This window comes from Bactrocera oleae, chromosome X (assembly GCF_042242935.1).
Source record: "Bactrocera oleae isolate idBacOlea1 chromosome X, idBacOlea1, whole genome shotgun sequence".
Lineage (NCBI taxonomy): Eukaryota > Metazoa > Arthropoda > Insecta > Diptera > Tephritidae > Bactrocera > Bactrocera oleae.
In genome coordinates, this window is record NC_091541.1 from 28,809,545 (window position 1) to 28,834,644 (window position 25,100).

Below are 25,100 nucleotides of genomic sequence, written 5' to 3' on the forward strand. Positions count from 1 at the left end.
TTTTCCAAAATGCAAGTAGAGTTGATGAGTTATAAAAAGGTACATATTTTTATACATTTACTAATGTAATATGAGATCAAGCAATTTATACTTAAAACACGTTTCGGTAAAGTACTTTATTCCTCAATAACTCACTTCTTTTTCTTTAAAAATAGTAATTTGTTGACGTATTTAGACTTTAGTTCTGTTCTTTTATTAGATACTAGAAGACCCCGGCCACGCTTTGCTGTGGCTAAGGTATAATTAAACTATATTGAGTAAGCAGTTTAATTTAGTAAAATGTTATCATCAAAACTAATTTCAGCATTTTTTTCTGTCTATATAGCTCGATTACCGAGCCAGTTATGATTTAAATAATTATTTTGTGCGACTGGGAAAATACGGGCAATTAATTAATTTTGACCGTGTACAAGAGTGCTGAAATTGGTGGAAGTTTAGGGCATTTCGTATTTGGTTGCAGTTAGTATATGAAATCTAAGTTCTATTCTGAAATCTAACTCATAGTATACATATTTTATTATTATTAAATACTTATATTAAAATGAAATAATCACTGGTATTATTAATATTACCGTCAAAGTCGGTACATTTAACAGTGGCGAGTAATTTTCAAAAATTAGTAAATTAGTGCGATACTTGTAGAATTTAATTAAGTAACCACATTTCCGAACAAACGATGCTCTTTCAATATTGTCTATGGCTGTGAATGACGATGACATTCGTTACGCGCGTTTTTTAAAATATGCTAAATTAAATGTATTTTTTCAATCTTTTTAAGACATTTTCTTAATATTGTAAGAACCTTCTACAGAGTATTAGAAAACTATAAAAAAAACTGCCAAATCGGTCTAGCCGTTCTCAAGTTATGGCGTGACAACGGGAAAAGGGTTTCATTTTTATATATATAGATTTGCAATCCAGCTTGGATAAACATTTTCTCCGACTCTGTAAAATGTAAATTTTATGAAAATTGTTGGTAAGTCTAGTTAAGGCATAAACCATCGATAGTCAAAATAAACTATCGATTGCCATATACATATATAGTACATTATTTTGCAGCTCTATCAAATATTGTTTTTGCACGGTTTTGATTTAACACGGTTGGAAATAAAAACATTTTGAATTTTATTCCATTTCGCACGATTCAAAATTTTTTGGGCTTAAATTTTATTTGGCAGATTTAATTTCGGCGAAATATAATATGTTCATATCACAAATTTAGAGGAATTCCCATTTTTTGTATACAAGCAAATTTGAAATGTGTTAATATTTTGTGAACTATCAACGCATCAGAAGTGATTGTTAAAGACATTTTTTATAGACAAATTTGCTTTGAGTGCATATCTCTTTTGCTTTAATAACTATGCTTGTGTAAATATACATTATATATGTGATTTTATGTAATAAATATAAATTGTTTATAAAAAGTCCTCATTTTCACCACTTCTATTGAGCTTTAAGAATTAGAAACCAATCACATATTTTTGTACGTGTAAGAACAGAATGCCAACATTCCCAACCACACAGTGCAATATAACTGTACAGTGAAATTATCATTTTCGAATAAAGAAAACGTTATAGCTGGTGTAAAGATCCACGGTACTGAGATTTGAACTGGAGGTCAAAATTTTAAAATGATTGGTACAAATTTGCGCACAGTTTATATTTTATTAATATGGTTTGTGAGATACGTATGACTGTAAGATTAAGTGTTGGAGAGAAATGTTGTCAAGGGCTCAATTCAAACATGCCAATTGACATAACGTACTCAAAGGATCAAACTTAACCGGATATCACGCAGTGGCAAATTCGTAAACTTAGTTGATTTAAAATACCGTAATATACGGCGATTTACAGAATTTTTGGATCTATTTTTCATTTCTATATCGATTTCTAAGTAGGTGGTGTAAAAAAATATATTAACATTTTTAAATGCTACTAGTAAGTAGACTAAATAATATTAAATTGCCGCGTATGTGAACAAGGATACAGGCACAGATGGCTGAAAATAAAATAAAGTTTCGATCATAAAAGGCGGATTGAAAGGATAACGAGCGAAATTATTCACTGTATACTAAAGGTTAATAAATGAAATGGAGGGAGAAGAAGTGTCAGTGAATGTGTTTGTGGATGACAACTGGAATGTACAGACAACCGATGACATTTTGAGCAGAGATAAAGAGATGCCCAAATCATCTATCACTGGAAATGAGAGCGCAATTGCTAAACGTCAAAACCTCCTGAACTCAGGCAACTGTCAAAATTCAGGAGGTCTGAGGATTAGCAATTGGAAAAGGAGGGACGGCCAGATTGAAATCCTACAGAAAAATATGTGAACAGAGAAGTTTGTTACTGCTGTTGAAAATCACAAACAAAAATTGGAAAACAATAAAAATGAAAGAAAACGAAAAATTGAAATGTATGTGATGAAATCTTTTGTGATGCCATGCTCCGTAGTATTAATTGTCAATTGAAAATGATAAAAAACATTTACTAAATAAGAGTTAATATATTTTTTCTCTCTTTAAGTATTGAAAGTTCAAAAATCAGTTGTTTTAATATATCACAAAATCACAAAAACGAATTTAAATAGTTCTCCCATATGTTTAACGGATACTTGTATAATAATATTTAATCTTAATAAATGTTGGGTATTATAATTTAAATGCCCAAAAATTATTATTTTGTCCGATCTGGCTACAGTCGAAAATGTTATAAAAAACGCCAGTTTTGAGGCGCTCTCACACTGGAAAGAGTTGGGCATTCCATTATCCCTGATTTTGAGCAGAGCATCAACAACTAGTGACGAATTATTTTAATTTGAGTTGAGAAGAGTCACGTCGAGCAGGGCAGAACGAAAGGACAGCGAGGTTTGTGAACAGTACGATTTAAGCTATTAACAGATATCTGTATTTTTGTTAGCGCGTGCACGGGAATTTACACCTGCATATGTATATTCATTGCTTACATACACCTATACCTTTTTGACATGTTTACGTGATGCTGCTGTAAAAAAACTACAGCAATGTGAATTATAACACATCCTTGCAGATGATTCCTCTCGTTGTATAAACTAATATCCTAATGTTCTCGCATCGAAGAAGTTTTTGTGAGTTTTTAAATAGTTGAAAAGTATTCATAATACAAAGTCTATGTGCAATAACATCAACAAAAGAATTTGAAGAAGAGTGAACAATTTCAAATAATTGCTTGTAAACAAATTCCGACATTTCATATGCAATAAACCAAACCCATTTACTTGGAAGGCTTCAAGGACTATCTCAATATATGGTGATTGCAAAAAGTGGCAAATGAACAACGGTCATGCGCCTAAAAAAGGATACAATCATTCATGTTGTTTATTAGCATATATTTAATTGAAAAAAATAAAAAATTTACCTACGCACATTTAGGGTAGAGGTACTAAGTGTCCTTGAAGTTTTTTAGTTAAAGTCTCTGACTAAATATGCACTTCCCTCCCAAAAATGAAGTTCAAAAACATTTATTTATGAGCAGTTCTTATCTTAAAGAGTAGCCCAACAAGCAGTGGTTTGTTTTTTCTAGCGCCCTGGACCAGAACAGTGCTTTTTTTTAATTTTCAATCAAAGATTTTGTTAAAGTCTCATTTTAAAACGTTTACTATTACATTAAAGTGTGTATGTACAGTACAAATTTATTCAAATCTTTAGTTGCTTGCTTCCACAATAATTATATGCATTGTCTTCAGTAAAATAAACTAGGTTTAAATTGCCTTACTCCCTTGTACAACTGGTCTGCTTACTATCTTTTCTCATACAAGAAATTAGTATTATACCCTGAACAGGGTATATTAAGTTTGCCACGAAGTTTGTAACACCCAGAAGGAAACGTCGGAGACCCTATAAAATATATATATAAATGATCAGTATGATGAGCTGAGTTGATTTAGCCATGACCGTCTGTCTGTCTGTCCGTCTGTCCGTCTGTATGTGTATATACAAACTAGTCCCTCAATTTTTAAGCTATCGATCTGAAACTTTACACCTGTCCTTTTCTGACAAAGAAGCTGCTCATTTTTTGGAACGACCGATATCGGACCACTATAGCATATAGCTGCCATACAAACTGAACAATCGGAATCAAGTGTTTGTATGGGAAACTCTTTCATTTGACGAGGTATCTTCACGAAATTTAGCACGGATTATTATTTAAGGCATCAATTTAATCTCCAAAGAAATTATTCAGAGCGGGTGACTATAGCATATAGCTGCCATACAAACTGAACAATCGGAATCAAGTGCTTGCATGGAAAACTCTTTCATTTGACGAGGAATCTTCACGAAATTTGGCACGGATTATTATTTAAGGCAACAATTTAATCTCCAAAGAAATTATTCAGATCGGTTGACTATAGCATATAGCTGCCATACAAACTGAACAATCGGAATCAAGTGCTTGCATGGAAAACTCTTTCATTTGACGAGGAATCTTCACGAAATTTGGCATGGATTATTATTTAAGGCAATAATCTTATCGCCGAAGAAATTGTATAGATCGGATGACTATGACATGTAGCTACCATATTAACTGAACGATCGGAGTAAAGTGCTTGCATGGAAATTTTTTTATTTGACGAGGTATCTTCACGAAATTTGGCACGGATTATTATTTAAGGAAACAATAGAATCTCCAAAGAAATTATTCAGATCGGGTGACTATAGCATATAGCTGCCATACAAACTGAACTATCGGAATCTAGTGCTTGTAAGGGAAACTCTTTCATTTGACGAGGTATCTTCACGAAATTTAGCACGGATTATTATTTAAGGCATCAATTTAATCTCCAAAGAAATTATTCAGAGCGGGTGACTATAGCATATAGCTGCCATACAAACTGAACAATCGGAATCAAGTGCTTGCATGGAAAACTCTTTCATTTGACGAGGAATCTTCACGAAATTTGGCACGGATTATTATTTAAGGCAACAATTTAATCTCCAAAGAAATTATTCAGATCGGTTGACTATAGCATATAGCTGCCATACAAACTGAACAATCGGAATCAAGTGCTTGCATGGAAAACTCTTTCATTTGACGAGGAATCTTCACGAAATTTGGCATGGATTATTATTTAAGGCAATAATCTTATCGCCGAAGAAATTGTATAGATCGGATGACTATGACATGTAGCTACCATATTAACTGAACGATCGGAGTAAAGTGCTTGCATGGAAATTTTTTTATTTGACGAGGTATCTTCACGAAATTAGACACGAGTTCTTGCTTAAGGCAACATATTATTCTCCGCAGAAATTGGTCAGATCAGATCACTATATCATATAACTGCCATACAAATTGAACGTTCGGAATCAAGTTCATGTAAGGGGCCTTTGTATTTGAGAAGGGTATTATAGCTTCGGTGCAACCGAAGTTAACGTTTGTTCTTGTTTTTATTATTTTTCAGTCCTGAAATGCAAGTTAAAATCAGGATTATATTACAAGTTATCTGACGGTAATTGTTCATAACAGCGGTTTGTCTGAAAAAATTGTCCAATTTTTTTTGGAAAATATCTTAAAATGTGTGTTTTTAAATGTAATTACCCAAAAAAAGAAACCCATGCGGTTGAAAACAAGAATTTTTTTGTTTTAATGATATAATTTATATTATATTCAATGATGAATAATTCATAATCGTGTGATGAGTAAAGAAAAAATTTTCAGAATTTCCTTTCTCTCGGTAAATCCCGGTGTTGGAGAACTACGCAAAAGAACTGAGAACACCCCGGTTTTGGTTTCTGCCAACGCAAAATGGTGGTCTATGCGAAAGAACTGAGAACACCCCGATGATCATTTTTTTTAAAACGTGACCTAAGGCCGCAAAGCAAAAAGAATTCTACGCCCAAAACTAATTAGGTGTTTATTTATTTCCTGTCACTGGGGAATTATTTGTTTTCTTTTTCCTTTTGGTACCTAACCTTACTTTGTCTTATTTTTAAAATTCAGCCTAACCTTACCTTTTTTAATTTTTTTTTTAACTAGCCTGACCTTACCTTAAAAAAACTGCATTCGCCCTATTTATCGGTCAATTACATATAAAAACACATATTTTAAGACATTTTCCAAAAAAAATAGATAATTTTTTCAGAAAAGCCGCTGTTCTAAACATTTACCTATCTGACTATCTAAAGTGAGCAAATTTTATGTACAATTCTCGTTTAAGTATCTATTTTTTTCGAATCCTTTTCATTTCAAAGAATCCTTCATAAAACATTTTTGCTTACATAATCCTTGTCGAATTTCGTGAAGAAATCTTACTGAATTAAAAGTTTTCTAAACTGGATGTTAACTTTGATCGATAAGTTTTAATGGAAAATAAATGCTATTATGGTTCGATATCGGCGATTCCGGCGAAAGAGCAGTTTCTTGGGGAGTAAAGAACGTGTGCCAAATTTTAGACAGCTCGTCTCGCTGATTACAGGTATACATGTACTATATATACTAGCTGACTCGGCAATTGTTGTTTTGCCATATGCGCAATTTTTAGGAAATATTTTTTTAGGAAACATATTTTTAGGAAATATATTTAAAAGTAACTAAGAAGAAAAAGTATTTATAACTGAAAGAGGAATGAAGATGAAATATACAATATATTAAATTACAATTATTGATAGCTTATACTGAAAATAGTTCTTATTTCTACCACTAATTATGTCAATTAAAAATAAACAAACATTAATCTACAACGCAATGGAATGTATAATATTTTTGCCCAGTCTTTAGCGCATACAAACAAACTGGTTGGTTTGCTTATGCGATAACATGCCACATAAAGTTGTCTGTGGGAAAAGCATATTGTACACAAATCTAAGCCACAAATATACAGAAACAGGCCTTGTAAGTTATTAATCGCCATTGCGAATTTGAAAGTGAATGTGTTAAAATTTAGTTGGCACATTTGTAGGAATAATAGGGATTCATTGCAGCAAAACATTTTCGATCGGAACTTGCCATTCAAAACGATGGCTTCGATTATGTTTTTCATTATTTCTTCAATGACTAATCATGTACGATTGCAAAGCCGTGATGGGATCAAATTACGAAGCAAAATAACCGGAGATCCAACCGCCCGTTGTAAATTGTGCGGTGGCATGCTCGGCATATCCAATGAATTCAGAAACTTCGTTGGCATTGCAAAAAGCATCGGTAGATTTGTATGTGACCGGGTCCACTGGTAACAACTGTTGTATCTTTGAATTTGATCCATTAACGTCCAATAGCGATGTTTCTGCCAGCCACTCAATATTTTTATATTTTGTGTGTACATCGGGAAATATATGTAGTATTTTGCAAGTTGCTGATTGTGTAGAAATCCGTCAGTAATTTTATGCATCCAGTATTTTCATGTATAGCTACTTTTCCATTGCCAATACCTAACGGTTTTTTGGAGAAAGCTTCGGTAAATGGCTCTTGAAGTATATGACCGCACATGTTCACCTGAAAGGATGTGATCGGGTTGGGAAACATGTTGTCGGTGCTATAGTAAAGTAGTAGACGAATTTGTGTTCCTGTTCAGTTTAATACTGCTTCAGCAAGCATACTGTCCCAATGAATGTCATCTTCTAGCAAGCCTAGAGCAAGGCATACCTACATCTTTATATGTTGGATACCGTTGTCCATTTACTTAACGTATATCTTAAAATGACAATGGTCCGGTGACATTAACCAACCACAGTGGCAGATAGAACCACTTAGTCTGCCTTAGATTGACATAATATATGTCTTATATACATGATCCAAATTATCTTTGCTTTGCTTGCGAGGCATAAATTTTTTCGATTGAGCCGATGTAAAATAGCGTTGTACTTCTAAATAGAGGAGTATTTTTACACAATTAAAAACATTCGGTAAGAGTAGTTTCTGGTGGATTTACAACACGTTAAAAGCGTTGTTTCGTTCGTGAAAAATACGTGTTGTCCGTTTTCGAGATGCACAAGGAAATAAAGGTAAACTCACCATGACAATAAAATTAACTTGAAATTTGCAGTAAAAAATAAAAGTATACGTATAACAGTCACTGCTACGATCGAGACAATAATAAAACCAAAAAACAGCGGGAGACACCTGAATTTATTTATTCATATAATTATAGTTTACTACAATTTTTACATTCGATTACCATATTGAGGCACTGTTAATGAAACGGAATAAATCTAATCCTTAAGTATCACCTCTCTTAGGTGCCAATCGCTCTTATCTGCCTGTGTCTTACTGCATCTCAAGCCTTTGTTAAATACATATATAAAAGTTATCTTTTAAGTACCACTCGCTTATGTACTACATAATTTTCTGCCTCATACAAAAATTTATTTACAAATTTCTCCTCTTATGTACCACTTTACAAACTTAATAATATAATAGATATTAAATACTGCTAAGAACTGCAAATTTCTTCTTTTTTTTTTAATTAAAAAGGTTGCATTTTTATATTTTAATGGATATTTTTAACAAACAGAACGTAAGTACCATATGGTACTTAAGCGAGATAATTTTAAGTGCCATTCACTCTTAAGTACCGCAAAAGAATTGACTATAATGTAAAAATTGCGATTAAAAATCCTGATTACATAAGCGTGAAAATTATTTAGAATAGTATGTGTTTTTCAATGCTATATCATGAAAAACAGACCTACCCTATGAGCATATTTTAGAGGGCCTAATGTATAAATATATTTACTGAAATATACACGCAAATATTATATTATAGTTTCTACTAAATGATCCCATTACATGATTCTGATTTAGTAATCTTTAGAGCCTGAGAGATCTTCAGAACATAAAACTTAAAAGATGAGTGACTACAAGATCAAGCTTGAAAAAATGTAATGATAAATAGGTTACAAGCACATTTTTTGAGAGATTTAAAGCATTTTTCTAAGAGACATGCATATTTCTAGTTTCTACTACATGATCCCATTACATGATTCTGATTTTGTAATCTTTAGAGCCTGAGAGACCTTCAGAACATAAAACTTAAAAGATGAGAGACTACAAGATCAAGCATGAAAAAATGTAATGATAAATTGTTACTAGCACATTTTTTTAAAGATTTAAATCATTTTTCTAAGAGATATGCATATTTCATCTCTAAGAGCAATTATATTCTGCTATTCCGTATTGCCACTCAACGATTAAATTAACCATTCAGCTCAAAATGGTTTTATTATAAGAACTAGTGAAGACAGAAATGTCTAATACGTTGCTTGTCTAACACAATGCGCTTGAAAATAGCTGTTTTTAAGCACCTGTGATTTATAATTGAGCTTTAATTTGAGGCAAAGGAGTATGCGGATACCTCATAAATGTGATTTCTTCAATTCTATCAAGTTTTATTTTACAGAATTTATACCAGTTTTATTAATGGTTGATTGATATTTTCAGTTGATTAATAACCGTGAAAAGTGAAAATACAAATGCTTTTTATTCGTTTTAAAAATCTAAGACTTAAAATAAAATATAATTTCTCATAGACACGTAAGCATGGACGCTACACAAAATCAAGGGCAGGAATAATAAGTTTGTTTTTAATAATATTATTATTTTTCTAGGGCCTGTTCATTACTTTCAAAAAAAAAGTATAATAAAGTATTGTAACTTAGTAGACGCGGTATAATCATGTCATGGGAGAGCATATCTTCAAAGGATCTTCTCAGGTAAGATTCTTAGAATTTTTTATGACCGCTTATGGTTTTTGAAGTGAAACTTCTTAAGGCTCGGTGGTAAAATTGCAAATTTAAGGAAAAAAGTTAAAACGTAGGGTTGAATTTTTGATGGATGTCTTGCGCCTTTTTGAAGATTATAATTCAGTAAAATATTCAAAAAGTTAGGGAAGAATAACATGAGTAATAACAATGTATATAATTTATTATAGGCTTAAGAAAATTTACAATAAATTCATTAAGGGGTTAGGTATAGTCAGTGACATTAAAAAGCAATTTCATAAATATATTTTGGCAGTAAATTATTTTAGTTTATAAAAGTAATAACGTACTATCACTAAATATGGTTTCAACTTAACTTGACAGATATTTTACCAAAAAAAAATTTATAATTTTAAAAGTAAAAGCTGTTGGTATTGATCCAGTTCAAACCAAAGCTCTTGCGGTGACCATTACTAATCCTTGAAGACTCATCTAAAATCAATTGGAAAACAAAACTTGTTTTATTCAAAAATTTATTATTCGAATGCCTTATCGAACCTGTTTTTTCCAAATAACAAAATTTCGGTTTCTGGAAATTTTTTTCCAGATTTTCGGGAACTAACTGTTAATTGTTTGTAAAAAATCGAAATTAAAAGTTATATTTTTGAGAAAGAAAAAGCATTTGAAGTTTTGCGCGAATATTTTAACCATATTTAACATTTGTTACAGAAATCTGTGAAAAAATAACTGTATTTCACAACCATATTTAATCATGTCTTCTTATATCTTTCGATTCAAATGTAATTAAATGAATCCTCGGGATTAGTATACCGCATAGCCATAATTTATCAGCAACACATTTGCTTGCATCGCCGGATGGTTCGCGTTACTTATTGGAAAACTTCAATGGTAAGTACCATAAAGGCAGGACATCATAGGTATAAGCTAATTAAATGAAACTACCTTATAGATCTGAGTCAATTAGATGAAAGCTATTCAAGACTGGCTGGTTGTGGGTCCAGCCCTGATGGCACATCGCTTTGGGCGCGGCATGGAATATCTGCCTCTCATAATTCAATTATTAATTGTTTTTTGGTTTGTCAACGCAGTTTAAAACAGTATATGGCACGACGAAAGGTAAATAAAGACATACTTTTTTTACAAACAAAAATCATGGATTATTATAAAAAGTTACAATATTCATAGATTGAACGAGGTTTGCGTCTTTATGAACAACATGATCAAAATGCTGCGGTACGCATTTGGCGAAGCGCTTTGAAAGCGACTGATCGCCGTGAAGATTGTTTTCAATTACTAGGTTATCTTTATCAAGCGCATATGGATTGGGGTAAATATCGTGAAGCGATAGAATTCGGACATCGGCAGTTAGGAATATCTGAAGAGTTGGATTCACCTACAATGCGTGCGGAAACTTATCTAAATTTGGCGAGAGCCCACGAGCGTCTAGGCGGTCTGGAACGTGCTCTCAGTTATGCACGCCATTCCCTGTATAACGAATGTGGGACCCAATGTCGAACTGGAGGCCTTGTGCATTTGACAGTGGCACGCGTTTACTTGGAGATGGGAGGATTTTCGCGTGCTCTTGAGGGCTTGCAAGGGGCACATAAGATAGCCACTTCTATAGGTGATCCATCGCTTGAGTTGCAGGTATATGTGACGCTGTCTGAGCTGTTCGGTCGCCTTCAGGATAATAATAAGAGTGCAACCTATGCATCTAAGGCATATGATTTATCGCGCTCTTTACAGCTGGGTGATCTCAATTCGTCACACCATCGCGCTGCATTGTTGCGGATGGCGGCTGCTCTCCGCAAACAAGGCGATCTGGGTGACGCGCATGACTATTGTATGGTATGTATAGTTTTTTTGCAAGCATAGCTGGTGAATTCATAATGGTTACTACAATTTACTTTACTTTATTTCAGGAAGCCACTCGCCTTGCGTTGATTTCTGGAGATCAAGCAACGTATACCCGCAGCTTACGAGTAATGGGTGATATATATCGCAAGAAAGTGGACATGGATGTGAGTTTATATTTAGTTTTTATGCAATTTATAAGTTTTCTATAAAATTTGACCTTCAAGCGCGCTTTTCGGCAATATGAACAAGCTATGGGAACTTCTGCTGCATTGGGCGATCGCATGGCACAAATGGAAGCAATGGATGGAGCTGCGCGCTGCTTAGAATCATTGCGGATACAGCAAAAAATTTGTAATTGCCGGCCACTTGAATTTAATACGCGTTTGCTTGAGGTTGCAAGCTCCATTGGTTCCAAGGTACGTTTCAGTTTTCTGAAATTATTCTCAAGTTATATTAGTTGACTTGCATCTATCAATTTCTTCTATATTATAATTCTATGCATCTGGAAAGCTTTTGGTGCGTAGAATAAGGAGTCGTCTTGCTCTTATCTATCGTGCTTTAGGCGATGAAGAACAGTACAGTACACATTTGCGATTAGCGGGTCAAACAGATGCAGCGCTTGGGCTGTTTTGCGGTGCATGCGGCGATACTTTTGGCCTGGAGCCAAACTCAATAGAGGCATTACCATGTGCTCATATCCTACATGCACGGTTAGTAGTTAATTCACTTAAGTATCTATATAATATATGCTCTTTAAGTAATTACCATTGCAACATGAAATGCATAAGCAGATAATTGACTTTCAAAAGCCTTATTTTGGAAAATATTTAGTTGCAACAGAAAGAAGCTTGATTCGAAATTACTTCTCACTTTGGAGAGATATTGCTTTTTAACTCAAATTTTTGCTACCGATAGGAGCAATTAAAAGATTTAGTAGGTTGTAGGCTATTATACAATTCATTACTTTTGCGAAAAGTGAAACAATAAAAACTAAAATATTTGTTTTTATAAGTATTAGCCATTACATACATATTATATAAGCTAGTCCGGTATTATAATGCCACCCACCAGTGGCACAGGACACATACAAGTTTATATATAATTTTCCTAGACCTATTCAATAAATCCTTACTTCTTGTTTTGCCATATTTTGACAATATCTGCTTTGCTATCTTGGATTTCCATCTTAGCGGGCATGGCCTTATCTCTGCCTCGAACTCGTTTAGAGGGGCTCCTAATTTGGCCAACTCCCGTGATTTTTTGTTGCCGAAACTGTTCCTGAGACTGAAAACCCAAATTATGGACAAGTGGAGTTGACCTGTCAGTGAGCTTAACGATTTCAGCTGGAAATAATTTTTGGCGACGATAAGGATGGTAGATTTCTGAATCTTGCCGTATTTATTCAGTAACTTTAGAGATGTTAAGTTCCGAAAAACATAATTTAAGTACGCACTTTTACAATGAAGTTCTCAGCAAGGAGTCCCGATCTAGAAATATAGTTAAGACACTAGTATAATAAGTAGTACCATGGACTCGGACTGGAACTACGTTTATGGATCGTTATGCTATCTCGATTCCAGTTTCTTTTTAAACTATTTCAAAAATACCGTGATTTATGACAGTTTTTTTGTTTATTTACACCTCAATAAAGGAAATCCACAAAATGTTAAAGCCGGAACACCATTGCTCTATTCGCGCTGTTAGAATGATGCTTTTGATAATAACTTTGATTACAACCATGAATGTGGCAGCAGCTGCGTGGTAACACAAAGCAATCAGATTTAACTAGATTTTAATATAATTTTCTTATTTTGCTGCGGTAAAAAGTATACAACCTAGTCCTGCCATATATTCTGTTGGATAATGCTCTCCATCGAAGATAATATTGGATCCTGTTGGTACATTTTTGTCCCAGTTTTAACACCTTTTTCACTAAAGTGAAGAGGTGCAACGTCATTACTACAGCGGAATGGTGACTACGTTCAACCCAAGGAATCATATTTTTTGCACACTATTGTTAATAAGCGAAAAACACTGAGCTGATCATATATGAGTAGACACTGCATACAAATTATAATAAAAAACAAGTAAGGAAGGGTATCGGGTGTAACCGAAAATTTTATACTCTTGCATGGAATTTTAGAATATGTTTTAATTAAAAGTAGGAAGTATTGCCTCCATTATTTACAATCACCGGCGAGAAGATAAACTGTTATTAGAAAGAGATTATTTCTGAATTTCATAGAGATTTCTTGACCGATAGTTGCGGTATAAAATAAACCGGAAGTTCGAAATATTTATATTAGGTATGTGCTAAGGGAAGTATTTACTCGATTGTACCCATTTTTGGCACAAGGGTATGCTGTCATCACACAAATATTCTCCTCGAATTTCAATACTAGAACTCACAGACTGACCGCTAAGTTCGGTAAAAAATCAGTCATATACATTGGGTCCACTTATTTGGTGTCTGTGTTCTTGAAAAGTTATAGCCCGATATTTAGACATAAGATTAAACACCTTGACAGTACAATTTGTGCAAAGTTTTACTCTGATAACTTTATTGATGTCTGATACATATTTATACTGAAAAGTGAAAGAATAAGATTGAGTTCAGAAGGTTGTTAGGTTAGGCGTGGTTGTCATCCGATTTCGCCTAATTTCACAGTGTGTGAAAGAAATGGGCAATTTCACACACCAAATATAGTCCCTGGGATATAGGATTTACGTAAAGGTGAGCGGTGCCACGCTCATTGTCGAATTTTTACACCTGCTCTTATAAAGCTCTTCCCCTGCATTGTGGTTGTGAAATTTAATGATTGTGGCGCGTTTATACGCTCTGTTGTCGCACTTTTATTAATTTTCAACATAACCATTATATGGGGAGTGATATTTTCTGATTTCACCCATTTTCACAACATACAAAGAGGTTCTAAAACAACTTACTTGTATTTTCAACAAGTTTGGTTAATTAAGCTTATGTGGTTTGGAAGATGTGTACATTAAACTATTTCGATCCCTGTACCAAATAACAGTTATGTATCTTAATTAAGTGCTTAGTTATGGCACTTAATAATTTTTCGTTTAATGGCTTTTTGTGGGCGCAACAGTGGTCCGATTACGTACCACATGCAATACCGACGTTCCTCGGATGCCAATGAATAGTTGTAGCAAGTTTCCAGATATCTTAATTTTTACTCAAGTTATCGCGTCGGACAAACAGTCACACTGATTTAAACTCGTATCGTCATCCTGATGGTCAGAGGTGAGGTTAGGTTAGATGGCTATTATATACAGTGCTTTGTAACGCCAGATTAAAAACTTCTGTAGTTGGATATCAGTTATCGGCAAAGCGCCTTGACCCTATCACAAATCTGCTTAAATGTTTTATTTGTATTTCCTCTATTTATTGCGGATGGCTTGACTCCTTTAAAGAGGCGGGCATGTTATTACAAAGCACTTATTAACATATTACATGTTTGTTCCGATTAGTGTTCGTTCGGTATAAAAACTGTATTGATTACCTGCCAACAAAAATACATAACTGGTTTGTTATATAATATATGTATGTATGTACTTTTAAGAATTATTTAAAACTGTAACATGTTTGGCACCTACCTGTGGAAAGTGCAATTTTATATTCTATCACTCTTGCGAAATATATATATTTATTTTAGTTACTTTCCTTTATATAAATATAGCTGCGCTCATGATCTTTTGCGACGGCGAGAGAAGGGCGCCTCTCGTGCTTGTCCAGCATGTAATAAACTATTGAGCTCTCGACTTCATCTTTGTGGTAATGAAAGCAGTTGTGGTCCTGGTGGAGGCAGTGGACCCACCAACAGCTTAAATATCAATGATACTGCTGCTGACGGTTTACTGACAATCGATACGGGTGATATTATGCCGCCACTTTGCGCAGCGAACGGTAGAGTTGTATATAATTCCAATGAAAAGACGATCATCTGTAACGGCTTGACCAGTGCTGCGCCAAATGTTGACAGCACCGCTTTGCTATTGACCACAAATTCATCACCAAAACCATTGTACCGGAGTAATTTATCTTTGGCATCCCTGAGTTTGCGTGCTTCTAGTTTAACTATTGATAGCTCCCGAAATGCCACGTCGTCGGTTTAGAAAAGATTGCAAGATTGTTATGACCAAAAATGACTAGAAATAACGAAATAATAAAGTACCAACAACCAGACTGTAAAAAAAATAGCTGAAGATACCATATATATAGATACGTACCCATACTCATATTCAACTAGGTTTGTTGCATTGAGGTCTGTTAAAAATTGCAGACAATGTTATTTTAAAAAGGGTTCAATATTAAAGAGGCTGGAAATTCGTGGAAAAAGTGAATATTCAAAACAATGTACCTACTTGTAATCATAGAAAAATGAATGATGAAATGAAAGATTAAAGAAGAAAGTGAGAGAGAGAGTTCTATTATTTGTAGTATAAACCACATATTTATAAGTCCTATATAAAATTAATTTTTTGTACAAAAACATACTTATCCCACAATACACCTCACTGAAGCAGTCTCTAAGTCCCTATTTGAGACATTTTAAAGTAAAATCGCAATTTGTGACAAGTTACTATTTACGATGCAGTCAGAAAATACTGTCTAAAATTTGTCATCTCATAGTAAGCAGGTCACAAAACTAATAAGAATTCTTGTTTTCCATTTTGAATATACTGACATTTCACTTATATAGATCATCATAGATATTAATCGATTATCGATTTTTTATGTTTTGTAAGCAACTCAAATACGTAAAAGTTAAAATAAAATCAATTTCAAATAAATTTCGTTACTATTGTGACTCAAAGTCAACATTTTTTTTTTATTGGTAATTATGCTTTTTGAGTGCGTTATAGAAAATTTAATATTTGTTGTTTGTTTCGTTGCTGTTGCTCAATTTTTATATACAGTTTTGCACACATCTAACTTTTCAGATATAATTTTTCATAATATAAAAGATCAAAACTAAAATTCAACTATATAGTCTGCCAATTTATAAATTATTGTATTCGACCTGTGATTTTGAGATGGTTTAATATATTTAAAATATATTCAAGTTTAATTTTTAATTATTACAAAATATCGAGACTGGCGCTGTAAGAGAGCTATCAGCTGACTCGTTTCCACGGGATAAATCCAATTTTCGTGGATATCCCACGTTACGGACGGTAGAAGTGGTGGTGATTGTTCATTTACATTACGCTCTCATAAGATAGGTTGAATCAAGTGAAACAGTATACGCTTTTGAGTCGTTCACTAATTGAAGCATTAAAGACACAAGCGAAGATCGTAAAATGAGAACTTAAGTATTAAGCACATTGAAGACAGCAGGTAACTAGTTTTCATTTCTTGAGAGAGTCCATTGACAAATTATTGTCAGCCGTTTGATGTAAAAGGTAGAGTAATAGACCAAGAAGTTAAATAAAATCATGGAAAAATTAATTATATAAGTGGTTGTTAGCACCTTTTTAGGTCTGCATTAAATAGGCTGGAACTAACAGACGGTATGTTTAATTAAAGCAGGGAATCCCTTATGGAATGAAGAAATATTATTACATAATAAAATTAATGAATTTCAATTCTGGTGCCATTGAACTACTACTTTGTTACATATACTAATATTTCGTTTGTGAATATTTATTATTCACACCATTATCAATTATTTTCATTAAGTGTTCGGGGTAATTCTGTATATCTGTATGTACATATGTACAATTTTTTTCTTTAATTAACTCTTTCTCTCTCGCTTTCTTTTGAATGTTATATTTTGTGTGCTTCCTGTCTGTCTAAGGCAAACTGCTCAAATATATTGTAGTTAGTAATTACCATAATTCTATGAATAGTTTTAACGGTTTTAAGCTAAATAAATATTTACTAATGTTAAGCGATTAGTACCTTAAAATATTGTTAACAGAATATTAAGTAAGTTACCTGCTTGTAAAACTTAAGAAACGAAAGAGATAACTTGATGGAGTAATTGAATGAAAATATCATCAATCCAATGTAATCAATTTATGCGCTACATATCAATGATTTGCTTACACAAATTTTTGTTTAATGATTATTATTATATTGACATAGATATTGTATAAAATTTCCAATAATAAATTCAAAATATAATTTTAAGTTTAAGCCGGATAGGGCGTGATCAGAAGCTGTTAAAATTACACAGTTTCAAACTGGTTGCTCCCAAATTATGACGCAATATACAACCAGCTCTAAGAAAGACAGTATTAAAAAAGGGTCGTAACGCCTCTCATATCTATGAATTGAAATTTGAATATTTTTATTTATTACAGATGGGAAAATCGAGCCAGTGCAAGAACAAAAACATAATTTATATTTTAATTGAAATATTGATTTCTTCACCTTATTTTGATTTAATATCGGAAAAGAACATACATTCGAAAATTTTCACGTTAAATTTTGGCTTTTCTTCACTGAAAACATTAATTTAGGATGGTGTTAAAAAACATAAACTGTGGTAAGTTTTCTGAGACATTGCAACAAAGACCCCACTAAACGGTACAAAGCTGTTTTTATATTTTATCTACCTATTATTTCGTAGTAGCAGCAATAAAAATCATAAACCAAGACTTCAAGAGAATTGAATCATAGTTACTTTACCATAAAATAAACTTTTTTGAATAGCAAGGTAAATTATACTTGTGGTTTACCCCCATATTACGCATCTATAATAACGCGAGTACAGCCTCCATTGGGAAACAGGATACCAAATTGAACATTGCGCGAGAAGATGGTTTAGCTATCGCAGGAAATTAAAATTATAGTAAGTAGAAGCGTCAAAATGAGGAAACTGCTCAAGAGTTGTGTACATTATTTTCTGAATTTTATTTTACTTCAACTATAATACATTCAATATCTTTAAAGAAAATATGTATACTTTAGTTTTTATTTATTTAGGAACATTTATAATGCTTTCCAAAAATGTTAAGTTGTTATCTGTATTTTCAAAGTGACCGATTTCTGTAACCTTCCATAAGTAGCAATCCTGCTTCAGCATCTAATGCAAGCATAGTATGGGCAATTATAATCCACTAGCATTCCGCAATAAGGATGGTAATTTATATCTATCAGTCATAAAATAAAAATAGTAATATTTTATTTCATAATTCATTTCATAAATAAAATATTTAACTTAACATAACCGTAAAATCGTATAAATTACATAATAATTTGGCAAAAAGAAATTTTGTTATACTCATGATAAAACTGTAAGGACATTATTACTTTTTATACTCTCGCAACATATTGCTATACAGTCAAATAGATTTGTTCACCTAACGGTTGTTGGTAACACCACACAACTAATTGAGAGAGATACAGATATATAAGACTGTATATATAAATGATCAGGAAGACGAGTTGAAATCTGGGCAAGCGAGTGTGAGTAAAAATTTAGACATCGTGATGAAACTTTTACCTGTGTCCCTTGGCACAATGGGGAGCCTGATTGCAAATGGGCGTCAGCGGGGTACTACCACGCTCACTAAATTGCTCTAAGGTATACCAAGTATATACATCAAGGAATAGTCGAAATCGGACTATAACTATATAAGTCGGAACATATGGATTAAAGTTGATTTTTTACACATGTGAAGGGTATTATAGCTTCGACCGAAGCTAATGTTTTTTTTTTTTTTTTTTAAAAGCTCTACCGACACCTGATAATATTGAAAATACCCGATCTTACTCCTTCTTTACGTATTAAGATTATGTTAAATTTGTAGTAGGGAAATACATTTCTGTTAGACACACAGTTTATTACGAAATCTTAAGATAGTCCTGTGCATCCACATTTGGCGTATAAGGCAATACGAATGCGACTTAGTGATTTATGTATGCGATTTCAATTAGTATTCGCCATGGTTGCATAATTTGATTAAATCATCAAGGACAGTGGTATCTAAATATAACGAGGTTTACTAATTTCTCTGCATTTATTTAATTAAGATTAATTAAACTACCAACTAAGAAATGAATATTGGCGATGCTAAAATCATTATTAAGTAGCACATACTCGTGGAATGTACGATGTGTTTTCAGTTATTTCCGAAAAGCAATTTCAGTCCACTGAAGGGTTTTATGTAAATTTCTCGTCAGTGTAATAATAAAAACAAAATTTTTTCGTTCTAACACAGGTAGCAAATCTTTAAACATGTTGTTGTCATGAAATCTATTAGCCATCAAAAACTTAAAATTTGTACCACATGAACTAAGTCTCACCATCTGATGACACCAGTATCATTTTTCATATATTCTCGTTGACGGTTACTATCAATTTTACTAAATTCAGCCAATTTGTAGTCGATTATGATCTCGTAATGCAGACTGCAGATTGAAGGAGCTCGAGGTAACTTATCTCGAAAGATCACGTGGGTCATATCCTGCATGAAATATTCAGCGCGATGGGAGCGCGGCCACTCACTCCGGAGAACAAGCACAACCATGAGGCTACTTCAAACCGGTGTTTTATGTGCAATATGAACTAGTTTCTGAGTTAGTTCTTGTTTTCCATCAGAGCCGAAGGAAACGTCGAAAGTGTAAACTTCATACGGCGAACCTCTTCCGAATAAGGCGAAAACTGTAATATCGGCTGCAAAGGTGCTGACCACCGTGTTCTGGCATTCATAAGGTGTGATCGACTTTAACTACCTGCAAAAGAGCGAAACGGCCACAGGGATCTATTGAAAAAGAGCCATGGCGACACGCCTACGCTGCCGCTACGACCAAATCGGTCGAACCACATTGCAAACTGGGACCCCGTCCACTCATTACAGTTATAAAATATGGAAAAATCTTAACCACACGTTTTTCTCTAAAGAAGCAGACAAAATAGGAAGTCAGGGTTACCATTAACAAACCTAACGTCCCTGATGTACTCATAAGTCACCCGACCGTTAGGGCTATTGTCCAAACGGTATTGCAACCTACTGCTGACTCTATCATTTAGAAGCCTATTGCTCCCTAGATATCCCTCCCATTCTACGTCATCATCTGAAATCCAATCATTCCGCAGTAATGACACACACAAGCCCCTTCTTAACCTGAATGGAACAGCGCGCTGTATGACAACCAGGTGCAAAGCTGGTGCACCTAACAGAACCTGCATCGCATCCGTCGAAACGGTGCGACATACAGGCAAACATGCAAGCATCAAGCAACGTTGCACCGAGAGGAGCTTTTATGGCTGATTTCCACCAAAGTGCGGCTCCATAAGTGGCCAAAGCCACAAATAAGCCACGATATATGGTGCAGGCAGCACGGCGCCCGAGCCCACAATCGCTCCTCGATTGCCTGGAGTCGCTCCTTCAAATTCACCAAGTGTGGAGTGAAACACATCCCTTCACTGGCTAGCCCCAGCTATTTGACTTCTGTCACATACCTGACCCCAGTCACCCGGAAAATCGGTGAACGAACCGACGACAATCTGCCCTTATGTATCATTGTCACTGTTTTTTCCATCGATATGTCAATCCCCACACCTAAACCTCGACTATATCAATCAGAAGAAGAATTTCGTCCGCATACGAACAACTCTTGCAGATGAGCTCGAGCTGCCCGAGCAGAGATTCCTTCATAAGGTTCTAAACATTTGGACCGCAGATGGATTCCTGTGGGCAGCTACGAACCACTCCGATCTCCACACTCCCAGTCATTCCGACTAAAGAGGCTTTTCTGTCCGAAAAGTAACTCCGCCAAAGAGTAATTTTCGGATAGCCACGCATCCTCCAGCCACGCTCCTCCAGTCGTTGCACCACTCGTTCATAAGGGCTTAGGTAATAGAAACGCCCCCTTGAAGTCAACAAAAACACCAAGGACGAATTTGTTGACATTCTCACTACCAACATCCTGAACGTAGAACCAAGCATCCTCTACACTGCGTCCTTTCCTCAACCCATACTGCCTATCCTGGAGGCGTTTCACCATTACTCTTACCAGCACTTTTCCAAGTACTGAAAGGAGGCTGATGGCCCGATAAGAACGAGGATCGCTCCTGATCTTATCCGGGGACTTCAGAAGAGGAACAACCCTAACATCTTTTCACTCGCGTTAAAAATTACCCTCCCACACGCACTTATTATAAGTGGCCTCCATGTATTCTGGAATGAACTTCCACAAGCTTTCACACATCTCGCCGTTCAAACCATCAAAACCTGGGGACGGTGTAGACCTGACCAGGCCAAAGGCGTACCCCAACTCGCCATCATCTAATGGATTTGAGAGTAACCATATATCCTGTAATAATCCTATATAAAAACGAACGCCCTATCTGCTGCCTGATTCATAAGCGTCACGTCGATGTCACTCTCGCCAGTAGGCCCATCAAATGAGTAACTTTCACTCGGCCCACTCACAATGTGGAGGCTTTTGGCTACCACCCATTCACTAAATACCTCGCCTCGACTGTGGCTTTGATATCCAGGCGTATGCCTAGGATAAATGGGATACTACTCGCAAGTAGTAGTAGCCTATCCACGTAGCCCAGGTAGGGTCTCACTAAATTCGCAGTACAAACTAGCTACAATCAGCCTACCGAACTCCCCTTCTACCGCGACACATACACCCAGTTGTGAAGAAGCAATCGTAGTTGGGTTCACTCACAACAATTACAGTATTAGCCCCGCAATAATTTTCTGGATTTTATCAAAGTTTTTGGCCGAGATGAATATTTTAAGTAACTGTAAACAACACAAATAGCGCTCGAATACCAAAACGTTCAGAGTATGTATAACATCAAAAAAAAAAAGGTCTAATTTTACGATAAAATTGTGAGTCGGCAGATTGCAACACTAGGTATTCAATTCGGGGAGAATATTTTCATATCAGATGAATACTTCCTCTAGCCCTGTACCTACTTTCGAACTTCCGGTTGACTTTAAAAAAAATTTAAAATTTCTTAATGAAATTCAGAAATAATCTCTTGCTAATAACAGTGTATCTTTGTGCCTAAAATCGGCAAATATTTCAATTAGTCCCTTTATGACTAATATAAGGATTTTCACACATCCTATAGTCTAACGGATAAAATTATAATTTGGTCAATCTATGATGTATCCTTATGAAATTTAGAGTTAATCTATCTCTGGTAATGATAAGTCCTAATACCCAAACTGGATAAAATCTTGGCAACATATTCTCTGGTCCCATATACCTTATATAAGAAAATTATTAAGAATTATATAAACATTTTATACTTCCAGTTGGGTTTATACCGTATATATCGGTTAATATCTAAGATATCCTAGGAAAATTAAAAGAACATATGACACTGGATATACTATAGGTTAGTGCCGAAAATGTGCGTTATCGACCCACGAATTACCTCTGTTCCCATATACTACACATAGTGGTTTTTATTAGTCCAGCAGACTTTACAAAATTGCGTGAACAGATGTTCTCGAGTGTATTTTTATAATGCCGAATGCTAATGCCTGTAGGCTAGATCTCCCCCTATACACGCGATATAGTGATTTCTGTTGATCTTGACTTTTCATCTGACTTTAAATCTTTTATGTCGATTTATATGTTTATATTTCAAGATTAAATTTAGTGAATAATTTTTCTTGGCCGTGTAAAATACATTTAAAAAGTAAAAAATTAATAAACTACTTTCCAAGAGTGACTGCTATTACAAACACTTTTCAACATTCTGAACTTGTGTGGTATATCTTCCATCAATAGCCCCACTGTACTCCCGGGTGGTAACCAAATTAAGCCTTATCCACCTCAGTTCATTTGGTAAAATGTGGATACATCCGGCTGAAGGCTGGACATTCCACCGAATCCCCTTTTGGGATCTTAATGGTAGGTGTTTTATGGTATGCCCTGTGTTGATAGTGTTCGAAGACCTGAGGTGTCCCTCTAGGGTCCATTACGTCAAACAACTTTTAAGGAGCTGAATGGTCTGGGGCAACTTACTGCCTTTTTGTTTTCTTCTATCTCTATATATGTATACACAGGTGATACAATATTAACTGAGCTACCTGCTGAGGGTCTGGTTATTGCCTGCTTGCATATCTCAAACAGTGAGACGTAGTATTGGAGCTATGGATAGCCTTAATTGCCATTGGCTGTCCACTAGAAGGTTTATGGACTTGCTGACTACTTGACGCCTTCTGTAATACCAAAAATTTCGGCCTGAAAACTGAATAGTGTTATTAGTAGTCACATTTGTAGGTTGAAGCTACCTTCTGCGTATGAATTATTACAGAAGAAGCCCGCTCCTGTTCCTATTTCACCGAACCGATCCGTCGGTGCATATGTAGCTTTTGCCGTTGGAACTGTCGATCACAGAACCATTGGCCCATTCTTATCTACTGGACAATGAAAACATTGTGTTTAATTCCTCATGGATCTCCATTTCTCGCTCGCATTGTCAATTAAGCCCGAATTCATTAACATGGTCGAGTATGATACCATGCCCGTATTGACGCCGAGTCTGGTTCCAATGGCCTAAAGTCATGAGCAGGCTGGTCATAAGCATTGCATCATATTTCTCCTTGCACCTGTTTCAGGCGATTAATGCAGCACTATTTCCATAATGTCATCCACCACATCACCGCACCATGTTTTATATCTCTGTCGAGTAGAAGTATTAATTCATTGATCGAGGTATATGGCTTAACATATGACTTAACCAGGCTGACAGGTTCTGATTAATGTCAAAAGCAGCCAAAGCCGTTATTAGTGCAGCCGCACTAGCGTTTTTGAATTCACCTTCCACGTCAATGAATGGCGCTAGAGTAAATTCTCGCTTATCTGAGGAACTTTCGATTGTCCCAACTTTCCTTTGACGTACGCGTGTTGCGTGGACTCCAAATGGTTTGGTGGTAGGGTTTCAAGGTAAAAAAAGACTTTTTTTGCGAATTTTTTTCTTAAATATGGATTGAGTAATTTTATTCGGACCTTTTGTACATTATTGAGCATACTTTCGACAATATAGGGTAATTTTTTCATACAGGAATATTGAAGCATAAGCCGGTAACAGAGCTTCCCGCAGAACGTCTTGAGAAAAAATAACAATTTGGGGTGTTCGCCATAACTCGGCTGGAAATTATCCGAAAAAAAAACCAAGAAAAATTAGTTAAATTTTGATCAAATCTTCCCCCCCAACGTTCTCTGATAATTTTTTTTCATTTAAAATATATATTTAAAGTGTAAACTGTTATTTTCCACTAAAAATTTCGCCATATTGGGGATGGAAAACACCCTTAATGTAAAAAAAAAATTTTTACTAAACGTTGGGGGATGGTATTTTATGTGTCGAAAATGTGTATAAAGTTTGAAATGAATCGGTCAAGTAGTTTTGAAATGACAGTGAAGTGGACTTTGAAAAAGTAGTTTTGAGAAAAACGCGTCTAAAGTTTATGAACTATTGGTTGGAGCGTTAAAGGCCAGGAGATTAATAAGACAATAACTTTAAGAATGTTGCTTCTATCGACCTAAAATTTTAAGGACATATTCTTGAAATGTTAAACAATAAGATAAGA

The 25,100-nt window shown here is 34.7% G+C and overlaps 1 protein-coding gene and 1 long non-coding RNA gene across 6 annotated transcripts; one reads left to right on the forward strand and one right to left on the reverse strand.

Moving 5' to 3' along the window:
* The first annotated feature begins 237 nt into the window (after positions 1–237).
* On the forward strand, positions 238–17,861 carry LOC106623578 (43 kDa receptor-associated protein of the synapse). Of its 5 annotated transcripts, none has more exons than XM_036375955.2 (9): positions 238–257; positions 9,585–9,689; positions 10,504–10,586; positions 10,648–10,814; positions 10,884–11,546; positions 11,621–11,719; positions 11,780–11,971; positions 12,066–12,265; positions 15,257–17,861. In XM_036375955.2, exons 2-9 carry the CDS (start codon positions 9,652–9,654, stop codon positions 15,690–15,692), a joined length of 1,878 nt encoding a protein of 625 aa, XP_036231848.1. In that variant the 5' UTR covers positions 238–257; positions 9,585–9,651; the 3' UTR covers positions 15,693–17,861. The 5 variants fall into 5 exon arrangements, with proteins under 5 accessions (XP_036231848.1, XP_036231846.1, XP_036231844.1 ...); XM_036375953.2 differs by lacking the exon at positions 238–257 and adding an exon at positions 277–976; XM_036375951.2 differs by lacking the exon at positions 238–257 and adding an exon at positions 2,601–2,870.
* On the reverse strand, positions 14,544–15,893 carry LOC118683428 (uncharacterized). The gene is made up of 3 exons (XR_004979244.2): positions 15,807–15,893; positions 15,174–15,725; positions 14,544–15,079 (listed from the first exon to the last, which is right to left on the reverse strand). It is a non-coding gene; the product is annotated as an uncharacterized lncRNA (long non-coding RNA).
* Positions 17,862–25,100: the final 7,239 nt, after the last annotated feature.